Source organism: Trichosurus vulpecula, chromosome 8 (genome assembly GCF_011100635.1).
Source record: "Trichosurus vulpecula isolate mTriVul1 chromosome 8, mTriVul1.pri, whole genome shotgun sequence".
Taxonomy (NCBI): Eukaryota; Metazoa; Chordata; class Mammalia; order Diprotodontia; family Phalangeridae; genus Trichosurus; species Trichosurus vulpecula.
In genome coordinates, this window is record NC_050580.1 from 216,330,317 (window position 1) to 216,354,247 (window position 23,931).

The window sequence follows — 23,931 nt, forward strand, 5'->3', positions numbered from 1 at the left end:
AAATTCCTTTTTGGGAAATGCCAGAAGAGAAATCACAAGTGCCTAGATCATCGCAAATCTGCTCAGCTTTATGTCCAAGAACCTAAGTCACTCTGAGAGTAAGGAATAGGCAAGGTGTGGTCTAATACAGTCTTGAGCCACCAAAGGAAAGTTCAACTAAAGGACTTTAGAAGGCTAAATATTTCCAGAGAGATATTGAGTATGTAGGTCCACTATGACTTAAGGGTGCTCCTTCCTCTTCCCTTCCATCCCCTTCAGTGTATCTAAACCCTAGGGATAGCCAATGAACTGATCTGCCTGCAAGGCTGGGACTTCTAAATTTTGGAGAGAATAAAGGGGTTCTTTTGTTACTATAGGAAAAAGAATTTCCATATTTTGGATTTAAGTGGTTAGATAGCTACCATATTATAACTCTTTGAACTTGTCCAAGTTAATACCTATATCTTTCTCAAGACAGCCTACCTCTACTTAAAAGGTGGAACAGATGAGCTCCGAGGGCTTCTGCTCACACAGCAGTAACATGCATCAGGTTGCCCACATAAGAATGCCTAAGTTGGCAAAAAAACCCCAGATGGATTCCATTTGATTTTTATGAATTGATCAGTATAAAAATTCAATTATGCTAAGGATGTGTGTTTTTATCAGTGTGTGACACTCCAGCACAGATCACAACCTATCTATGACTCTTAGTGTTAACTGAGCCCCGGGGAGGTTTAATCGATTTGCCCAGGTTCACACAGTTCCAAGGTAGGATTTGAACCTAGCACATCTTGATTCAACCCAGCACTGTACTATGCCATTCTGCCTCTATGAATATAAAACATTCGTTGATTAATACAAAACTCTGTCAGCACTTGACAAGGTAAAACATTTACCTGACCCCCCCATCCCAACATCCCACATCCCAACATTCCGCATCCCAACATCCCCCGCTAAACACACACACACACACACAAACACACACAACCTTTCTAAAGTCCTCTTTGTGCTTTACTATTGACTTCCATTGAAGTCCTACTCTGAAGCATCACAGTGCCATAGAAGTGACCCCATAGAGGTGACCCTGAGTTTTTGAAGCTTATATCAGAAAAACATAAACTCTTTTAGACTAGAAAAATTTTTTTAGCATAGGCCTAGTAATTGCCTGTGTGTATTATCTGATGACTGGTGTAGCTAAATTCAGAGAGGCTTGCAGCTTAGGCACAGGGGGATGAATTTTTTAGTCACAGCAGTTCTCAAAACCATCTGATGTTATAGGAGGGGTGAGATCTGAATTAGTTGGACAGAGTACCCATGTTGCTAAAATTACAAAACCTTAAAGTATCTAGGGGAACAATCATTAGTATTGTATTGGATATAAAGTTGTAAATGGTCGGCATAATGAACTTCATGTCTTCAGTACTGTGAGTGCCTTCTCCCTTTAGTTTAGTAATAATATTTCTTGTACTAAAAAGGTTCTGGTATTTCTGACATTTATTGTTAAATGTTCTTATGTCTTCTGAATGAATATGTTATTTTGTAGGTGGCTGTGGCAAGTACGATAATTATTCAGAATATTGGAGGTAAGGAAGTTTACATCCAATAATTATGTTTTCATGACTTAATAGTTATTTCTTATTTTTGTTTTGGATGTGTTTATGACCATGAGCAATTTCTGTGTGACCATTGAAATGCTTTACATTGCCTTGGAAGGCATATGTGATTCATCTTGGTGTCACTGTGGCAGTTAAATTCACCAATAATTTGGGCAGCTAGCTGGCACAGCGGATAGAGCTCTGGGTCTGCAGTCAGGGATACCTGAGTTCAAATCTGGTCTCAGGCACTTACTAGCTGTGTAACCCTTGGCAAGTCACTTAACGCTGTTTGCCTCAGTTTCCTCATCTGAAAAATGAGCTGGAGAAGGAAGTGGCAAATCACTCTGGTATCTTTGCCAAGAAAACCACAGTTGGGGTCACAAAAAGTTAGTCATGACTGAAACGATTGAGCAGCAATACCAATGTTCCAGTCAAGGTCTTAATTCATAGTCCTGTTTCTGCTGTAGAAGTAGGCCTATGACATGCTTTTGAAGGACAGTAGTGAATTCTCTCATAATGATCTCTTCAATCTCTAAATCTTATGTGAGAAATAAATTGTCTTTAGTGAGAGAAACATTGGGTAGGAACAAATATGGCAAATATGAACCAGCCATTCTGTTCATATTTGCACTTTTGCATTACAGATTGACCCTAAAACGAAACTATGAAATCAGATAAGTGGTAATTCCAATATTAAAGGCTACAATGGATATAAAATTGTGAGATTAATGCCAGTTGGTAATTAAGTAAAGGTACTAAGGATCTAAATACAAAATATGGGATTCTTGTATAGAGTTTAAAAATTTCCACAAGTGATGGACAACTTATTTATTTTGTTTTTACCATTTGCCAGACCACCAAATAAATGTTAACTATACAAAAAGCTATATGAGGAAGGTTTACAAATTTTGTATCTAATAACAAGATTGCATGGTCGAAAGAAATTTCAATCCTGTTTCTTGTACATAATAATTCATAACCTTTTATTATGCTAGTTTTAATAAAGTTCAGTTCTGAAACCTGAAGCCCTGGGTAGTCGCACATTGAGTATTGCTCAACCCACTCCTTCACCTTCTGCCAATCAAAAATTGTACTTGCCATTATGCTTGGAAGTCCTGAACCTCACAAGATTTAATTAATATTTTGGTTCTTTGAATTCCCATGGGAAAAATATTATGTTTTTTGTTTAGGAAGAATTATTTTCCCCTTAGCACCTCCTGTTATAGTCAAGAAAACCAACCTCTCATTTTTTCAATCAGTACATGTGCCTATTCCAGTTTGAAAATCTATTCTGAATGATGTTCCATTTTGTAATATGAAACTAGAATTTGATGTGTTTAGTCTCTCACTGTGACACTGGCGGGGTTCTACTGCTGAACTTGGATGTTACTCATATACCAGTTTTGGCCAGGTCTACTTAAAATGACTTACCATTTTCTGAATTTACAATGTAGTTTTAAAGAGTGGTATTTAAATTTGACCTCTTCACCTAGCATTTCTTCAAAAAAGAGTGACAGACTGATGGGGTGAAATTACAGTGATGTCAAGTTTGGCTGAGTATAATTCACTTTAATAAACTTTTAAAGCTTCTACTCTGTGTAAGTCTATACAAAGATGAAAAGTGAAACTGGAGCTTGCAATCTAATGAAGGATTAAAATGTAAGTAAATAAGTATGATATAAGGGAGAATGTACAAAGGGAAAAGTGTTGTGAGGAATTTGAGGAGAGAGAGAGCTGGGAGGAAGGAGTTGGGGAGACATTTGTGGAGCGGCTAGGTGGATAGAGCGCTGGGCCTGGAGTCAGGAAAACCTAAGTTCAAATTCGGCCTCAGACACCCACCAGCTCTGACCCTGGGCAATTCACTTAAGCTCTGTTTGTCTTAGTTTCCTCATGGGGATAATAATAACCCCCTCCCTCTCAGGATGAATGAGATAATAATTATAAAGCACTTAGCATGGTGCCTGGCAGTAAGTGCTGTATAAATGTTAGCTATTATTACTATTATTACCCACACTGGATCTTAAGAAAGAAGACTTTAACAGGTGCAGATGTGGAGAGAGTGGTTACTACGCATGGGGGATGTACTGACCAATTTCCCAGAAATGGGAGAGGTCAGAGCAAGGGACAACAGTCCACAGTCCTTACCTTTTCAAAAAGTGTGTGAAGGGAAGTAATGTGAAATAAGACTGAAAAAGTAGATGAGAGCTAAACTATGGGAGGACTTTTAAATGCCAGGCTAAAGTGGGTGGAGAGGAGTGAAGGTGGGGAGGGTGGGTTAATTGACTGTGAGTTCGATATGAGACAGCAGTGTGATTTGGAAGCCAAAAATAAAACAAACAAACGACAACAAAAACCTACTGCAATGAATGGTAGGTTTTGTTAAGAGATACAAAATATCCTCTGCTCGGAAGGTAGTATTCCTGCTGTTCTCTGCCTTGTTCACATCGCATTGGGAGCATTATGTTCAGTTCTGAATGCCATATTTTAAAGACATTAATAAACTTTAGAAGATCCAAAGGCAAGCAGCCGAAGTGTAAAGGCTTATAAAAGTCTTTGTAAAGACTGTCCATTAATCAACAAGCATCTATTAAATACCTGCTTTGGCAGGCCCCTTATTAGGTGCAAGGGCAAGAAAGATAGAGCAAAACAGCCTCTCAAGGACCTTACATTATATTTAAAAAGTGGTTTATATAAACAGATATAAGACAGATTTTGAAGTGGAATGCACTAGTAGCTAGGAAGATCAAGAAAGGTCTTATCTAGAAGGTGGTACATGAGCTGAGTCTAAGGAAATTTGACATTCTAAGAGGCAGAGGTGAGGTGGGCATACACTATAGGCATAGAGAACTTCTAGTGCAAAGGCTTGGAGATGGGAAATGGAGTATCATGTATGAGGAAGATTAAGAAGGCCACTATGAAAGTAGTAATGTGTGATAAAACTGGAAAGGTAAATGGGGGCTAGGTAGTGAAGGACTTTGAATGCCAAACAGAGGAGTTAACATTTGGTCCTAGAAGTAACAGGGAACTGGAATCTATTTATGTGGTCAGACCTGTACTTTAGGAAAAATCACTTTTGCAGCTGTAGGGAGTATGGGCTTAAGTGGGGAGCGATTTATCATACAATATCAGGATCAGTTGAAGGAATTGGAGATGATTAAAAGAGAAAACATATGGGGGCGGGAGGGACATGATAGCTGTTCTCCAGTATTTGATGGTCTGGCTTGTGGAAGAGGAATTAGATTTGTTCTGCTTGACCCTAGAATTCATGTTCACTTCCACAATATATCTTGTACATGTCATTCTCTTTCTGCTCATAGCCTCTATCCTAGTTCAGGCACTTTTTATCTGCACTATTGCAATAGCCTCATAATTGATCTCCCTGCCTCCTATCTTTTCCCCCTCTAATCCATTTTCTACATAGCTAGGACCTAAAAGCACAGGTCTAATTGTGTCATTCCTTTGTTCAAGAAACTGCAGAAGCTCCCTCTTGCCACTAGGAAAAAACACAAACTTTTTTCTTTGGTTTTAAAGCACTTCATAATAAAATATTGGAAAAAAAGAGTATTTTTCCCCAAACGGCAGTCACTTTTTTCTCTGTTTTTTTAAAATGGGGTCAATTAGATGATAAATCTTTTTATGAAGCTCATGATAATATTATTGACACAATAAGCAATATACTTGTTTAATGCTTTGTAAGTATAATACGTCCCAATTTAGAGAGGCCTCTTTGAACAAAACTTCCCAGTCTTCTGCGTTCCTCGTGTTTCTAAACTTACTATGGCAAACCCAGCCCACTAACAAAAATATGTGAAAATGGTGAGGAAGATAGAGCAGGTCCTATGATAGCCCAGCAACATTGGCGGCCCATCTTGGTTCAGATTCATGAGGGAGAATGAAAGCTCTTAATTGATCTGCGGAGAAGACTGCAGGATATTTGGTCACTATTGGCAGCTGTTTTCTTTGGTGACAATGTGGTACTAAAACTTTATAGAAAACCTACAGTGCTGGCTGTGATAATGCTGTGATGCATCAGTCAACAATTATCTGTTTACAATATGAGTATCACACACTATTTGGGAGACATCTGTTATTTTAGAATATCTCTAAATAACTAATATATTTTTTAAAAAATTGGACTCAATTAGGAGATCTTGTTTGAAGGATTAGTTAGAATAAATTACATGCCATAGCAAGAGTATTACTGCACATGCTGAATGAAATTGGAGAGCAAGTTATTTTAGTAAGAATTGTGGAAAATGGAGACCCATGTAATAAAATAATAAATGTTAAGCTGAATCAAATTCAGACCGGTTAGTGATCTACAGCCAACACTAACAATTTTGTAGCATTAGGAATCTGAAAGTATAGAAATGGGAAGGGAGGGCTGAAGAATCACATGATTCCTCTGGATGAAGAGTGGCATTTGTTTGAGGGACGGGAGGTCATTGTTGCTGAGAGGTATGTTCAGACATACAAGTAACTTGGAAGTTTTAATATGTACGGAGGTAATTTGAAGGCAGAAAGCATGGGCTTAGAGAATTTGGATTTAGTAGATTAATAGCAGAAGGAGCTGTAGTAGAAAATAAGTAGTCCCCCTCAAGGAGTTCATTCAACCAAATATGAAGTAGTGTGTAATTCTTTTCCCAAAAAAAACCCCACCCCAATTTGGACAGACTTAGTTTTGTATTTAGCTGATTGCTAGAGATGGACAGCATAATAGTGAAATTCTCCAACTTGCATGTGTATGTAAACCCCCAAATCTCCAGCTTACTTAGACCAAAGAAAATCCTCCTGCCAGGATGTAGTGATACCAATATATTTGTAACTTCATTTTGTATTTGTTCTGAAAATGTATTTATGTTCACATAATATAACCTTAGGTAAGTGGAACAAAATCATAGGTGATTATTTCCTACCATTAGTAACATGAAGTTTAGTTGAAGGCATTCCAATCTTTGTATATATTTAGTCACAACCATAGGTTATAAGAAAAGTATCTTGAACATTTGTAGTATTTGTTGCCCCTTCAAAAATTGTTTTAAATGGCCCATATTTCCATAGAACCAGGCTCTGTTTTATAAGCTTAGGGTGGGTACAATTTAGAGTGAGTTCATTTGTAATCTAAACCTTAGAAAGAAATACAGCAAAGGAATGGCACTTTGAGCTTCCACTTTCTAAATCTGAAAGGTACCAACAGGATCAGTTGCAACCAAGCCTAGTACCTTTAGCCTCCTGATCAGGCTTCCTGATTTTGTGTTTTGGGGGAGCCTCTAGTCCTAGGTAGAAAATCTTTGATTTAATGTGGAATCATTTATGAGCCTTTCCTTGATAGATAAAACTGAAACCTCAATTTCTAAGATGCCAGATACTAGGTTGCTATAGGTTTTCTTTCCATTTAGACTCTACCACAGGAAAGAATGTGGACTGCCTCAATGGAAGGAAACCAAAATTTGGGCAATACTGTACTGTCATGACTCCCTCTGCTGGCCAGTTTAACCTATGGCTTCAGCATACTTTTGCTATTTAATCAGTTCCCTTTTTAATAGTCTAGTCCAAAGGATCTATATAGGTACTGCGGTCTTTTTTTGTTGACTAGTTCACTGACTTCCATTCAAGAGTGAAAGTTAAAAATGCAATTTAAAAATTAGTTTTAAAAGACTTATACAAAATGTTTATGAGTAAAAATTATCTTTCCACCTAGGACAGTGCTTTGCACGTGATAGGAACTTAATGCATACAATAGGAACTGAACTTCAATTGAATGAATTAATTCTATAAATTTACTATGTGTTTTGTAAAATAGTGTGTTCCCTACCTATATTATTCCTTTCTGCTCTTCCTTAAGCTTGGGTCTTCCATGGTGCTGACCAAGATTTGCTAGTTACAGAGCATGCACTGTATTAAGAGGGAGAAGACTTAAGTCTGTGATTATCTATTTACTTCCCTTAATCTCTATGAGCCTTAGTTTCCTTGTCTGTAAAAGGAGAGGTCTGAGTGATTTCTAAGGTCTCTTCTAGCTCTGACATTTTATGATTCTATAATGGATAAATGAATGAATTGAAATTTAACTGAAGTAAATGCTAATTGTTGTGGTGCGTGATTTTCTAAATGGTAAAAATCTTTGGATTTTTGCCTAGATTTAAGGCTCCATACTGACCCCCAAAACACACCATTTTTTTAGGCTTTAGACAGTGAGGGAAAATATTTTTAAACTTACGGTTGAGATTGTTTAAAATATTAAGATTTTATTTTTTAAAAAACCACTTTGGGAGAGGGGATTACATAGAGAAGGAACTTAACCCAGAATCTAGAATTTCGTTGAAAAAATCAAGATATTAAGAATCAAAATAGATTAGTTGTTCATGAATGTCTATACCTGGAAAACATTAGAAGTAAAATGAAAACCCCCATAGACTAAAAAGCAAACATAGTATTTCTGCCCATAGTGCATCTCTTTGTTTTGGGTAGACTGACTAATCCTTTAAGAAGTTGCTAAACTTCCCCAAGTGCTGAAAATCTAAATCTCTTTTAAAAATAGCTGTAAGTAATCCTTTCTTCATACTTTTATTTAAACTGTTTAGCCAAAAAGTTAATTATCTTTGTTTTAACTGTTGGTTTCTAATGCTGGGTTCCCCCAATTAGAGATGTTTTAAAGAAGCTCTCATTCCAGTTTAATGATGGCAATTAAAACAAATTGGCAAGCATTTTTACAGTGCTGAAAAGGAAGAGTTTCTAGTAATTATTTTGGTGTTTCTAGTGATTTTTTTTTCAGTTTAATTTTTCAGTCAATAAGAGCATAGTTCCCTTGGGTAGAGGAGAGCCAGCCTTGGAGTCAAAATAATCTGTGTTAAGTCTTTTCTCTGATCCATATTGACTGTGTGACCTAGGATGCCTGACCTTTTTACCCCCCAGGCAACTGTTCAAGAGTGAGTTGCAAAACTCTTGTTGATCTGTATTAGTACAGAAGTTTCCTCACCACCTTACTCTCTAAGCCAATGAAACCATGAAATCTCAGGTTTGAATTTTTAAAAGGTTAACTTCTGAGAGAGAACATGCAACTAGCAAAGAGGAGGGATCATAGTTGTAGAAATAAATTAAGATATAGAAATAATCAGCTCTGTTGAGCACTTTTGTTTGAAATTTAGCTGTTTGATAGTTTCTGTGTCCATAAATGATCCAGTGTCTATAAAATCAGGTTGTCCATCTGTCTCACAAGAAAATAAAGCATTGGACTAATACTACCATGCAATCTGTTGTTCAGATGTAGTTAACTAATTGAAAGGGGATTCTGAGTAATCAGTCCTTTTTTATTTGGCCTTTTTCATTTTTCTCCCTTCTGTATGCTTGCTATCTTCCAATCTGCTCATGTTGTCTCTAACTTATGTTATCATACAAACCTTTACCCTCCTCTCCTCCCCCTTCATCTTTTTTTTTAGTCCAGACCTGTAGTGGTTTCATACTCCAACATGTTAGCCACTTAAAGTCTTAGAGAGTTACCTGGTCAAGAAGAGGTTAGATGACTTACATAGAGGCAGAGTAGGCAGAGTGCTGGACTTGGAATCTAGAAGAGGATGGGGTTCAAATTTTGCTTCTGACATTTGCAAGATATATGACCTCGAACAAGTCACTTCAAGTCTTTTGATCTCAGCTCCTCATCTGTAAAATGGGACTAATAATAACTGTAATATCTACCTTCATACCTACTTCACAGGATCGTTGTGAGGGTCAAGCAATAACCTACAGCTACTTCACAACCTTTAAAGCGCCATATAAATGTTATGATTATAATTAATTTATTATCACTGTGCTCACATAGCTAATATATGTCAGTCAGTACTTGAACAAAAAGGTCTGCTCCCTCTAAGCCCAGCCCTCTATCTGCTAGGCTGTTCTGCCCCTCATATAGATGTCATACCTACCATATAAATACTGTTTGTTATTTATTTTATTGTTTCTTTTCCATTTTATATGCTCTTTAATATGAAAGATTTTATTCCATATAGCTCTTGGAACTATATAGTCAGTCAGGTAGACAAATACACTTTTTTAATAGTTTTTATACTTTTTCCCCTTTTAGTAGTTTTCTGTTAAATCATTTCCATCCTTCATTTAAAAGAAAGAAGAGAATTTCTGTTTAGTAAATGTGGTGAAACTGAGTGATTTGTAATAGCCGAATACCTGTCATCAAGGTATGTCTTATAGCACTGATATTGGCCTTGGTGTGGATGCCAGAGCCACTTAACTGCATGGTTTTCATAACCATACCTCTTACAGATGACCCTGTTATGGCTATTAATTTAGAGTACAACATGGTATGTCTTGTATTAGGGTACTACTTATATGTCTGTGTCAGTGAAAATCACTTACAAATCCTTGCATGTGCCCTCTCCCTAAGATACATTTTAAACACTTCCTTATGCCATTAATGGAAGACATGAAATGAAAGGTGTGGCAGCTATTTGGTCTGGTAAACCTCTTAAGTGAAAATAATGGAGATTTAAATCTTCTCCATTGATATCTCTTCAAAACCTTTCCCATTTATCTTTATGAAGTTGATTCTCATGTGTTAATACAGCTAAGATTTTTTTTTATCCTAGTTTGATGACCAGGATAGGTGCTAGTCTGTACGTGAAAATGTACTTGTAGGTAATAGGTATATGTAAACAGATATACTTGCATGTGTGTGTGTGTCTGTGTGTGTGTGTGTCTGTGTGTGTGTGTGTGTGTCTTGCTGTTAACCTTTTTGATAGTGAATACAACAGAATACCTAGTACAGCGTTACTTGTTTCATTAATGATTTGTTTTTCCATTTGTGGCTGTAGAGAGCTACATGTTTTTCATAAGCCTTAAGACATATGCTAACATAGTCTAAAACGGAAAAGTTAATTTGTTTTATTGTGTTTCATATCTATAGAGATCTTTTGAGAGAGAAAGAATACAAATATTTGATGTGTGCAGGTTTCTTAAGGCAAAGATGATTCACTTCTTCAGACTAGAATTCAGTGAAATTGGACTCCCATTTGAAAACAAAAGAGTAAGCTACAACAAAGGATATATGTGATCAAATGATTAGCCAGAGGGTAGTAGGAATTCATAGGAAGAGTGACAGATTGTATATTAGGAGGTAACCTGATCTTTAAATTAATTGAAGCCTTCTACTACTCAAGAGCCAAAAGAAATAATAGAAATTTTCTGAAGGAGATAAATGTCTGAAACTTTAGAAATGTGTGTGTGTATTGGATTAATCCAAGCAAGAGAGATTGATGGAGAGATAATAATTACATTGTATAGAAAGTCTGCATTCCTAGTTTTCAGGAATACTCTTGTCTTTCATTCCTTACAAGATGTATTTAAGTAGCCTTAGGCCAGTTTCAGAAACTTTACTTCATGATTCTCATTATCACAACATATGTGCATAGTTCTTTGGAATAGATAAAGTATTATAAACAAAGACTCCATATTTTTAAAGCTAAAAGTCTAATCTAAATATTCCTAAAGAAAACTGATATTTTCTTTCTTATGTGGATATGAACGATTTAAAACATCTTTTATGCAATATACCAGAATGACAAAATAGGAAAATAACTATAAAAGAAAGATAGGTTTTAGTCTACAGCTGTGCTTGTATTAGGAAGAAAAAAAAACGAACAAAACAGATCCTTCCATTACCAAGAGATGATTATTTCCTTATTTAATGGCTTAACAACTGTTTTTACCTTAACCTTGCTGTAGATATATATCATTTGTATCAGGGATTATACAAGTGTGCAAATAGAAAAATATATGTGGTTTTATATAGATTTACCACATTCTTCATGATTTTTTATATGTTTCATTATCAAAATATTAAATGTTTATTTACATAATATTAAAACTATAGTTTTAATACTATGTAAGACTATCTTTGCATGTTGCTCTTTTAGAAGAAAACTAGAAAATTTAATGCCAAGGTTTGCTATATTAAGGTGAAATTTAATTTTGTTTAAAAAACAAAAGAAAACATTTAAAAGCTTTGTTTTTTCTCCTTAAAAGGGGGATGGAGGAGAGGAGTATAACCAAGCTGCACTTAAATTCAATGACCCTTTTTCATTTTATTTTGTTTTAACTTATTTAAGGAGGGAACTGATTACTGAAGTGGAAATAATGAGAACCTTGGGAGGAAGTAGCCATTCCATCTTTGAGTTTTTGTTAGAGGAGAAGAAAGCTGGGAATAACCTAACACATACTCTGAATTTGGAGAGAACAGATTTATAAAGTTTCCTAGCAAGAATAAGTAGGATCTCATGGACTAAAATGCTACAAGAGGGATAGGGAGATCTTACATATGAATATTGGAAGGTACATCAAGAACTCTGAGAGAAGGAGAAAAGAACCTAAAGAAACCAATGTGGATACACTAGAAACTCACCAACATAAAATTTTAAGAGTTTTGTAAGCAAACAAAGGCAAGTCACAGAGGATGACTATAAGTGTGACACTGTCCTGGGAGTGCTAAAAATTAGAATTAGCTAAGGTTGGTCAGGAAGGTGAAGGATAACAAAAAAGTATTGTTGTTCTCTTGTCATTTTTCATCCTCATCTTTTTAAGGGGGTGGGAAGGATCAAAGAAAAAAGATGGAACCCACATAGCTAATGAAAAAGAGAAAGGCAGAGCTGCTCAACTTTGCCTTAGCTTCTCTTTTCTCTGCCAAAAGAGAGTGATTTTTGGACCAGAAAGGAGAAAAAAAATGGCTAGTAGGGAGTTTGTATCCTACCAAGAAAGGTTAGGAGATAGTGAAAGAACACCAATGTGCCCTTAATGAGTTCAAGTCACTTGACCAAGATGAACTACATTCTTGGGTATTAAATGAAAGGGTGGAGCCTACAGTTTAAAAAGTTGGAGGCTCCCAGAGAGTGAAAGGATGGGTCTTGTTTTGTTTTGATTTTTTTAAAGTTTTACTGTTGCCTTTTTAGCCCAGTTGTTTCCCCTTTATTAGTGAACCAAACTTCCCCTACCTCCATTGAAGCATCTTATTTTATAAACAAAAACATTGAAAGTAAGACCAATTGATACAATTACTCTTTCTGGCAGCATAGACCATATTCCACACCTGTGGTCCTCCACTTTCCTACTAAGAGGAGAGGTACAATGAGCGTGATTGGTCATTATAGTGAATCAGTGTTCAACTTCATTTTATTGATATCACTACCATTGTAGTTATTGTATATTCTACTGGTTCTGCTTACTTTACTTTACTTCAGTCCATACTTGTCTTCCCTTGTTTCTCTGAATTTCTCCTACTTTTTTTTGGTCCATAGCTGTGATTTCATTGGTATGTGGAAATCCCAGTGTGGAAACTCCCTCCATTGATATAGATAGATAGACAGATAGCTCTTCTATAAGTTAAAGTCTTAGAGAGTTGCCTAAACTCTGTGATATGAAGTGACTTGCTTGTTGTCACACGATCAATATATGTCAAAGGTAGAACTCAAACTCAGACATTCTTGATTCCAAGTCTATTACTTTATCTACTGCATCACATTACCACTCCATTTCCATCACATTCATATATCACAAGGCAAATGTCTTGATTTCTCCTTGCTTCTCACTTCCTCTCCCTTGGCAAACAAAGACAAGGAGGGGGTGGGGGAAAGTGGGAAAAAGGAGCTTACAAACTATAAGCCAGTGAGCTTGAATTTAATTCCTAGAAAATTAAAGAACTGCATTAAAAACACTGTATGATAATAATGAGAATTTTAAAAGATTCTGATAGGCTAGAGGGAGACTTATGAAATACAAAGAACTTTGGCTCTTTAGTGAGAAGAACTGAATTCAAATCCTACCTTTGATGCTTACTACCCATGTGTTGTTGTTGTTATTCAGTCATGTTCTACTTTTAATGACCCCATTTGGGGTTTTCTTGGCAATGATACTGGAGTGAATTGCCATTTCTTTCTCATTTTACAGATGAGGAAGTGAGGCAAACAGGGTTAAATGATTTGCCCAGAGTCACACAGCTAATAAACATCTGAGGTCATATTTAAACTCATGAAAATGAGTCTTGCTGATTCCAGGACCAGTGCTCTGTCTACTGCGCCACCTAGCTGCTTACTATGAAATGAAGGAGTTGGATTAGGTAGGCTCTGAGGTTCCTTGTGGCTCTTTGTGCTCACAGATTTTATAGAATCTGTGATTCTGTAAAAAATTCAGTCAAATTTAATAAGGTGCAACTTAACTTGCAAGTTTAATTTCAGTCAAAAATATGATGTATCAGCAAAGATACATCACGTTTGGAGAACTGAATTAAATCCATTTGTCATTTATTAAGCACCTATCATGTTAGGCACTGGGGAGACAACAAAAATAAAATCCCTAACTTTAAGGCATTTGTGTTCCATGGGGGGGGGGTGGGGACACCATTTACTATTATATATTTAGAGTAATTTCTCAGGAGAAGGCATTAGCAAGTAGAGGGATCAAGCTAGCCTCCCTGTAGAAGGTGGTGTTTGAACTGTTTTAAAAGGATTCTGTGAGGTGAGGGTGAAAAGGGGTTGCATTCCAAACATATGGCCTGTACAAAGGAACAACACAGGAGATGCAGTTTTGTGTATGGGGGATAGCAAACAGGGTAGTTTGGGTGGAACATAGGGTACATGGGGGAGAGTAATGTGTACTAAGTTTGGAAAGGGAGTCTAGAACCAAATTACAAAGAACTTTAAAAACCAAACAAAGGAGTTAGTACTGCGTCCTAAAGGCAAGAAGGAGCTGCTGCAGCTTGTTGAGCAGGGAGAGACTAGAGGCAAGGAGACCAAGGAGACCAATTGTGAGCCTATTGCAATAGTCCAAAGGAAAGGGGATAGGGGCCTGGACTAGGTGTTGGCTGGGTGAGTGGAGAGAAGGGATGTATGTAATATACACATTAGAATTGGTAAGACTTTACAGCTGATTGATGAGGGAGAGTGAAGGGTTGGAGATGACTCCAAGCTTGGGAACTTGAGTGATTAGAGGGATAGTTAAATTCCCACCCCCCTACTCCAGCAGAAGTTAGGGGAAAAGATAAGTAATAATGAGTTTAAGATGACTATGAGACATCTAATTTGTGATGTGGGCCTGGGGCTGTTGATATAAATATGGGAGCTCTCTACATAAAGATGATAGTTGAACTCTTGGGAGCTTATGAGATCACCAAGAGTATGTAGAGTGAAGAGAAGGGAGCTCATAAGTAGGACAAGGATGAGACAGAGATGACTAAGGAGTGGGCATACAGTCAAGAGAGCAGTATCAAAAACCCATGGAAGAAAGCGTGGTCAACAGCATCCAGAAAAAAAAGGGTCACTAAGGGTGAGGACCGGAAAAGGGCAAATTGGATTTAGCAATTAAGAGATTGTGCTTGACCTTGGAGAGAGCATTTTCAGTCTAGTATCTAGGTCCTAAGCCAAACTGCAAGACAGGAGGAAATGAGTGTGAGGTGGGAAATGCAGGGAGCTAGCATAAGCAGCTTCATCAAGGAATTTAACTGTGAAAGGGAGAAGAGATGTGGGATGGTAAACCGAGAGGATAACAAGCTTTTCTGAGTGAAGGTTTTGTTTTTAAGGATGAGGAGATGTGGGCATGTTTGTAAGCAGCAAGAAAGATGCCAGTAAATAAGAAGAGATTTATCCTCCATGGGCATTTGTGATTTTTTTTTCTGCCTCAGTTTCTTGGGAGAGAGAATGAGATTTCTGATTCTAGCCCCAATGCACTTGTGTTTCCATATATTTCCACATCTAAATTTAAATGTTTTAACACAAATAAGTAGTGTGTATCTACCTAGAATTGAGTATATAATGAAGAGTTTATTGAATTTGTTTTTTACAAAGCTACATAAAAATGTTAGCTGTGAAAGCTATCTTTTTCTTTCTTTCATTGCATGACATAAATATGTTTAAGGTAAAAATATCTGTTATATGAATGATAGTACTATTCATAGAACAGATATTTTTACCTTAAATATGTTTATTTCCAGTATACAACATTCTATCTTTCATATCCATTTGTGCCCCAAGCCTGGAATGCTTTCCCTGCTCACCTCTTCTTTTTTGGAATCTTCAGCTCCCTTTAGAGCTCAGCCCAAGTGCCATCTTTTACATAACACCTTTCCTGTTTCCCCCTTCCCTCACCCTACCTCCAATCCTTTATATTTACTTATTTGCGTATGTATTATTTCCCTCCAAAGATTGTGCGCTTCTTGAGGGCATGGACTTTTTCCTTTCTGCCTTGGTATATTATTAATGCCTGACACAATACCTGGCACATTGCAAATGCTTAGTAAAATACTTGTTGAATTGTTGGAAAACCATTTAGAAATAGTTCATTATGCATGATAGTTCTGTCCTAGTTTTTATATATTTGTGTATATAGAGTTTTAGCACATTTAGATCAGTCCCAGTAGGGAAGAGCAATTAGCAAGTTTATTGGTTATCTTTGGTCCCAAGCTAATTATTGTAAAGTAGTAGTTCTTGTTAAAGTAAAGCCTTATTCTTTGAGCAGAAGTGCATATGACAGTTTGGTACTTGGGTTCCTCGTATAAAATTTTAATAAGGAAAATCTAATTTCACTTATTGATGACCTGCAATTAAAGAATACTTTGTTACCTTAACAGTTAACTTTTTGAAATCGAATTGTCAACAGAAGAGACAGCACTGGTTTTAGAGTCAAAGGATCCAGGTTCTAATCCCATCTCTAATGAATGCCACATGCATGAACTTGGGCAAGTCAGCCTCCCTGGGTCTCAGTTTCCTCATGTGTGAAATGAGTTCGTTGGACTGGATGGCTTCTGAAGTCCCTTCCACCTGTAGCTGTGACTTTATGAACTTGCCCTGTTTATATATTTATCTCTAGTGCTATTACATGTACACATGCATGCTAATGTGGATGGTGAGGTTAGGTATCCATTTTAAATGCAAAAGTTTATTCTATATGTGTTACTCTAGGGGTTCTACTACCTGTCATTCCTGTACCTATCATTAAATTGTTCTTTAAGTTGCTAGAGATTGCATAATTCTAATATTAAATCTTTTAATCCTCTTTGCAGCTATGTCCACTTATCTTTTAGTTATTAAAACCGAACTTCCTGGTGCAATTTCACAATTTCTAATTGTCGACAGTAGTGGGTAAGGAAAAATATTTCATTTCCACACGTACTTTATTTTGATGGTCTAATGAAGTCATAATTTCATTGGTATGGATACTCCTTCTACTGATGCACAACTTCTCTGTTCCTTCACATTCTGTGCTATTCTTATCTCTATTTTTCCATAAATACTCCAGTGCATTGTATCCAGTGAGCTTCAGGTCTTGTGTAAAATTCTTAATTTTTGCTATATAAATATCTAATATCTAAATGTCATTAATGAAACTTCAGTTCCTAATTAAGAATGTTGAATACTTGCCTAACAGTCAGCTCCTAAGAACCCCAAAATGTCATTCATATGAAATCTTTGCATTGTAGAATGAAAACTTTGAGAAAGAACAGGCCTTGAAGAGAAAGCATGTTATCTTTAAATTGTTGTCAAGTTGTCACTTCAAAAAATTATAATACAAAACCTACCAGGATTTCAAATTTACGTATTTGGTGATCCTGTTTCAGTATGTTAACTTTCCCTAGAATGTAGGCCAACTTTTTCAAATTTGGTTTATAGTTTGTATTTTTTTTCTTTATAAAGTTATGCTTAGGCATCTTTGAATATGTAGCCATGTATAACATTGTGTACACTTAAAATCGGAATCAAAACCATTGCAAGAAAATGTGCTTGACATAACTAAACTAAAACATCCCAACTTGAACATTGCAGTAACCTGTTTTCATTATTATATGTTACCAACATTGACAACATTTTAGTTTTCATCATAGCTGTGTTATGGCTATCATTTTAAGCTGTGTTCAGAAGTTTTAAATTTACTTAAATCTTTCTTTAGACTAAAACTGGTGTCTTAGCATATATTGGCTTATGTGTGTCTTGCTTTAAAAAAAAACTCTTTAATGTGATTGATAATCATTGCATTATGGAAAAATAAAGATAGTTACTTTAAAATCTGGTACTATTCATGTCATTTATTGATCTCTTACAATTTCAAGTGTCAGAAATAAACCAAACAAACTTTATAAAATAATGTACATAGAATTTTACTTGTACATTTGGAAGCTCTATAGCCTCATTGATTTTGTAATGTTATTTTAAAGTATGCATATTTTAAGAATAGTCTCAACTTGGAGCTCTTTAATGTATTATTTTATTTTAGATTTAAAAGTTTTAAAGCCTATTAATTTAATAAATGTCCACTTGCGAGGTTTCTTTAAAATATAAAAATAAACTACCCAAACTTCGAAATACAAGAAACAAAACAAAACAGTCAAGAAACAAATTTAATTGAATGAATTTAACTATACATCTATCACTTCCCCCCTCCCCCGCCCAGATACAGTTATATGGCACCATTTTTCTATGTGGCCATTCTAATGTCTAATTGCTTTCTTTTACAGGTTTAGTTTACTTTAAACTACAACTAGTATTTCATATTGTTCTCTAAATGACTTGTGGAAAATAATGTACTTGTGTTTTTGCAAAGTGTTTTGGTTTTACTTTTTAACTAATCCTTACAAAGGCAGTGGAAATAAACTATGTACATTTAAAATAATATTCAAATTTGAAAGTTAATCTTCAACAGTCAAATAGCATGCCATTTGATCTTAACTTCTGTTATCTGCATTTTAATGGAAGGATTTCCATGTTTTCAAAAGCATACTGTTATAATATTGTAACTTGGGAGCTCTTTGTTAACATTTAATGATCCTGTCAGGAGGATATGATTGACACAATTAAGTTGTCTTGCATTTGAGTTACATAATTGATATGGGATGCAAGTAAGATGCTAATTCAGAACATATGATACTCTTGTCCCATTCCATTTGGGAATGATATTAAAGCAACTCATAAATAAATCTGGTTTTCATTTAAAAGAAAAAAGAACATCTGTATGGCAAAATATTTGCAATACAGCAAAGAATTTATTCTCTATATTTCATACTTGGAACATTTTTATCATATAAGATTAAACTCACAGATCAAACAAGTTTTCTGGGAAGTGTAAAACTTTTTCCTAATGCTTTTGCCCCCAAAGCATTCAAATCACAGTATATTTGGGAAACAGAAGCTTTGTTTAACAACTCCTTCATACTTAGAAAAAATAATTTTAAATAAATATGTTCTTCTAAAAAATCATTTTATTTTGTAAGTGTTTGTGGTACAATAGAAAGAGCACTGTCTCTAGGTTCAGAGCACCTGGTTCAAATCTCACCCAAATGATTACTTAGCCCATGTGACTTAGAACAAGTCGCCAGGTCACACAAGTTAAGACCCAGGATTTGGGCCTCAGTTTCTTCATCTGTAAAATGAGTAGGCTGGGTTAGGTGACATTTAAGTCCCTTCTTAGTTCTACAGCTATAATAATATATGCAGTATGACAAAGTGGGAAGAGAACCAACCTGAGTGAGGAAGCCATGGGTTCAAAACTCATTTCTCGTACAAGTCGTTTAAACTCTCAGTTCCCCCAGGCAACTCTCTAAGACTGTAAAAGGCAGAGCGGTTGTCAGTCTGCTTTGTTAGAAGGCGCTTTCTTACTGGGGTTTCCCTATACCAACGAAATCTCAGATACAAAACAAAAAAAAATTCTTTATAAATCTTTTTTTTGTGGTAAACTGATAAGACATTTTTGGGGCTGCAATTATATTCTCTACATTTTCCCTTTTCGGTTTCTTTGAAAATAACCATTGCCTATAACACAATTCATTTGGCTGTGGCATGGGCGCAAAACCTAAACTGACTAATCACTGGGCAATGTATTATTGCGTCTTTTTCTGGGAATAATAAGAAAAGTCCATAATATTTATGAACTTTTTATCCCTTTTTTAAATTATTTTTTTATTTTTAGTTTACAACACTCGGTTCTGCATAATTTTGAGTTCCAGATTTTCTTCCCTCCCTCCCCCCCTGCCTCCCCAAGGCGGCATGGAATCCCATATAACTTCCATGTATAACTTCGCATTGATTTAATTTACACACTAGTCAAGTTATGGAGAAGAATTATGACCAATGAAGTGAATCATGAGAAAGAAGACACAGGACCAAAAAAAAAAACAACCCAAAAACAAAAATAAAAGAGAGAAAAAGAAAAAAAAAGGGGGGGGAAGGCTAGCATGAAGTGTGCCTCAATCTGCATTCAGACTCCATGGTTCTTTCTCTGGATGTAGATAGCATTCTCCATCGTGAGTCCTTTGGAGTTGTCTTTGTACCTTGTGTTGCTGAGACGAGCAAAGTCTGTCAGGGTTAGTCCTCACAGAATCCATATATCTGTGGTTGTGTATAATGTTCTCCTGGCTCTGCTGCACTCACTCAGCATTATGTCGTGTAGGTTTTTCCAGGTTGTTATGAAGTCTGTATCATCCCCATTTCTTATAGCACAATAGTATTCCATTACCTTCACATACCACAGCTTGTTCAGCCATTCCCCAATCGATGGGCATCCCTTTGATTTCCAATTCTTAGCTACCACAAAAAGAGCCGCTATAAATATTTTTGTACATATGGGTCCTTTTCCCACTTGTGTGATCTCTTTGGGATACAACCATAGAAGTGGTATTGCTGGGTCAAAGGGTATGAACATTTTTATAGCCCTTTGGGCATATTTATGAACTTCTTTATGGTGATTTCTTGATAAGGATGATAAATGATTGATAAACAAAGATGGAACATAGAATTAATATCTAAGTTCATTTTCTCTTAGAGATTCATGATATGTTGTGCAAGTCAATCCTCATAACACCCCTTTGAATTTTGACACACTGAATCAAAACCAAATAAAAGAGTGAATTAAAAGACCACAAAGTCTTAAATAAATGGTTTTAGAAAAGTTTCCTTTATCATCATCATTTGCCAAACTGAGGTAAGTAATAGGTTCATGTTAAAAGTGATAAGGGCAGGCCTTCTCCTAATCCACGGTTTAGACTTTAGGCAGTCACCGTGTGACCTTATATGGGCATAAAAGAAAGGGGGAAGGGAACAAGCATTTATTAAGTGACTAATAAGTGCCAGGCACTGTGCTAAGTGCTTTCCAAATATTATCTCATCTGAGAAGAAAAAGTAGCTTTTGTTAAAGATTTCAGAAATGACTACTTAGTATTTTATTTTTTTGTTGTTGTCGGTTGTTTTGTTTTGGCAGGGCAATTGGGGTTAAGTGACTTGCCCAAGGTCACACAGCTAGTACATGTGTCATGTGTCTGAGGCCGGATTTGAACTCAGGTCCTCCTGACTCCAGGGCCAGTGCTCTACTCACTGTGCCACCTAGCTGCCCTGACTACTTAGTATTTTAAAAGGAAAAAACCCTTCTAACCTGGACTTATATAGCCTCCTTCACCCTACACCTTTCTGACAAGGAGGACATGGAAATTGTTTTTGTGCTCCTTTGGGCCTTTTTCTGTTAGTACTGGGGTCTTGAAATGGTAAACTAGGTCTTTTATTGAGTCCTAGAAGGAAGTAGATATTTTGGTACGCTATTTGGGCCTTTATTATGCAAGAATGAGTGAAAGATTATTATGTAAGAAAGATTGAAAATTATTCTTGTCACCTCACATGTTTTACTTTTTAAAGATATGTCACTGTGTGCATTCCTTCTCACAAGAATGTTACATATAAATTTAGGCTCTCTATAACTGAGAGCTGAGCATATTTATGCAAAATGCAAAGAAGTACATACTTTGAGGTCCACTAGAACTAAAAAATATTTGGACTTCCAATAATTCAGATATATAACAGGTGCTTAATAAATACCTCTTGATTGATTACTTTTTTAGAGTTGTAAATCTAGATGTAGAGGAGAGCAAGTAGACAACTGCAGCTATTCCTTCTCTGATATTCTTATTAAAAGAAGAGCATCTTTTTTAACATCCAAATTTAATCATCAAATAGCATATTGATAAAGAATGTATCAGAAGCATGGCTGTGTACCATTCCCAACCATAGACACACTGCTTTATGGAGTTTGTGCAGTTTGATTCTCCAGGCCACTGGAGGCATAGTGGTTTAAGGAAAAGCCATATATGACTTTAACATGTTAATAGCTGAATTTGACTAAGGAGTGGTTTCTAAGAATTTCTTAGAATTTCTAAAAAGTGGTAATTTTTCTTTCTTGATACTGGTTTAGAAAATATTTTGTATTCTAAGATAACTACAAATTTCATAAAGACAGGGACCATATCTTATCCTTTTCTTTTTGCACACCTAAGAGAACCTACTCTAGGAGATAATATGTGCTCAGATTGAAGTTAATGGTATTTGAAAGTATAATCACTTTTGGGGATAGCTAATACTTTAATTTTGTTTTGTTACTAATACTTAAATTAGTTTAATTAAATTATAAATTATAATTATTTATTTATAAATTATAAATAATTAATCATAAATTAATTAGTTTTTTAAAAACTTGTTACTAATACTTAAATGGATCTGTTATTGAAACCCATCCATGCTTATTCATCCTGTGCAAATCTTGTCACTGTCTTCCAATATCATGCACCCTGTTGGAAGCCTTCCTTCTTTCTCTTAACTTTGTTAGGGACCAGTGGTACATGCTTGGCTGTTCACCTGAGTCATCTTTCACTCTCACCATATAAGCAGCCCTTCTTCTCATTTATCATACAATTCCTTCATGGCATCTTTTATTTTTGTTTTTCTCTGAAATTTCCTCATTAGTTATATATTGTAACCTATTTGCATCTACCACACACTTTTCCATTTCCTTCTGTGACATACTAAATTTTAATTCTTCAGAGACTGTTGTATTCCAAGTTCTACTTCCACAAAGCAAAACTAGTTGAATATTAGTATTTAAAAAGATGAACTTTAATTTTCATGGAAGGCTTGGGGATTGTTGAAGGAGTTTTGCAATTTACCAAAGACAATGTAGCCCACTCTTTATCTCTTATTTAATTTTGGGCCCAGTTCATTTTTATCCATTTCTACTGTCTGTCCCCCATATGCCTACTAATGATTATGCTCTATAGGTTGTAGTCTAGACAATAGATCTACTTGATCTTTCTTGTGTGAGTGATCGAGCCAAACTCCATTGAATGATTACAGCTTTATTCCAGTAAGTTCTGCAGTGTTTAATGTAACCAACAAAATATCATTGGAAAAGAGGGGTATCTGAAAGACCTCACCATCCATAGAAATCTCTCTTTAATTTAGACTCTGTTCTGGTTCTCCTTCATCACAGTGGTGAATACCTTTAGCAAACATATCTCCGTTTTATGCCTCACCTGATACTTATGATGAGAATAACTGAACATGTTTATTTCTTTTTTTTATATCTTTCAAGGCATATTGGTGATATTGATGAATGAATGAGAGGCACCTTATTGAAAAAGAACTTGTAAGGTGGCTTTTTCTCTGAGTCAGTTTTAAAAAAATAATCAAATAATAACCAAATCTAAATAATAAATGCTATAGGATTTTATAATCTATATCTTTAAGTTAGTTATGAAATAGTAAAGATGTGGTCCATTGCAGAATATCAGTTGCAAAAGCCTGGTTGTTCCCTACTAATATCCTCATCAAAGATTCCCTCTATTTCTTTATAGATGACTCTTATAAAGAGATTGTATTGGGACAGAAGGCATATAGGTTGGTGTTACAGATGTTCAGTCACCTTTTTTCTATATTAATAAAGTGAGATTTTTTTTCCCCACACTTTTGATGTCTTTCTCTCTTTCACATATCTTTTATCCCTCAGCATCTCAGAATTGTGTTGCCTTCAGCATGGATCTCTTCTATAATATTATTGGTCTAATTTGGCTATTTTCCCCTTCTTTGTTCTGTTTAGTGACATTTCTGTCTCCCCTATTTTCTCATCTCATTATTGCAATGTTAAGGCATGGTTGTTGTGAGTCTCAAATGAAATAATAGATGTAAAGCACTTTACAATCCTTACAGCTCTACATAAATGCCAATTATAATTTTTATCCTACAATCACCAGATCTCCATTCTGATGATGATTTCATCCCCTGACCTTTTTACTATACTCCTGAAGAGCTCAGGCAGTGTTGATAGAGCAATACAAAGGTGTGCTGGTAAATGTTTAACAACCAGGGATATCTAGAAAAAGAAAAATATATGTACTTACACTTTTAAATTTAATCTGCATTATTAACAAATTCTTAACTCTAGACCATCAACAGAATAATAAACTAAGCCCTGATTTGTAGCAGTTAACCGATTCCTGAGGTACAAATGCCCACATTGACCTTTTAGCAATTGACTCTTGGAGTTGGCTCCAGCACACCTC

The 23,931-nt window shown here is 35.7% G+C and overlaps 1 protein-coding gene across 1 annotated transcript in view; it reads left to right on the top strand.

The window, feature by feature from the left end:
• Positions 1-23,931, top strand: part of SLC38A6 (solute carrier family 38 member 6) — a 78,740-nt gene that overhangs the window by 23,640 nt on the left and 31,169 nt on the right. The window contains exons 5-6 of the mRNA XM_036736330.1: positions 1,523-1,562; positions 16,627-16,705. Coding sequence (XP_036592225.1) covers positions 1,523-1,562; positions 16,627-16,705 — 119 coding nt within the window. The remainder of the gene's footprint in view (positions 1-1,522; positions 1,563-16,626; positions 16,706-23,931) is intronic.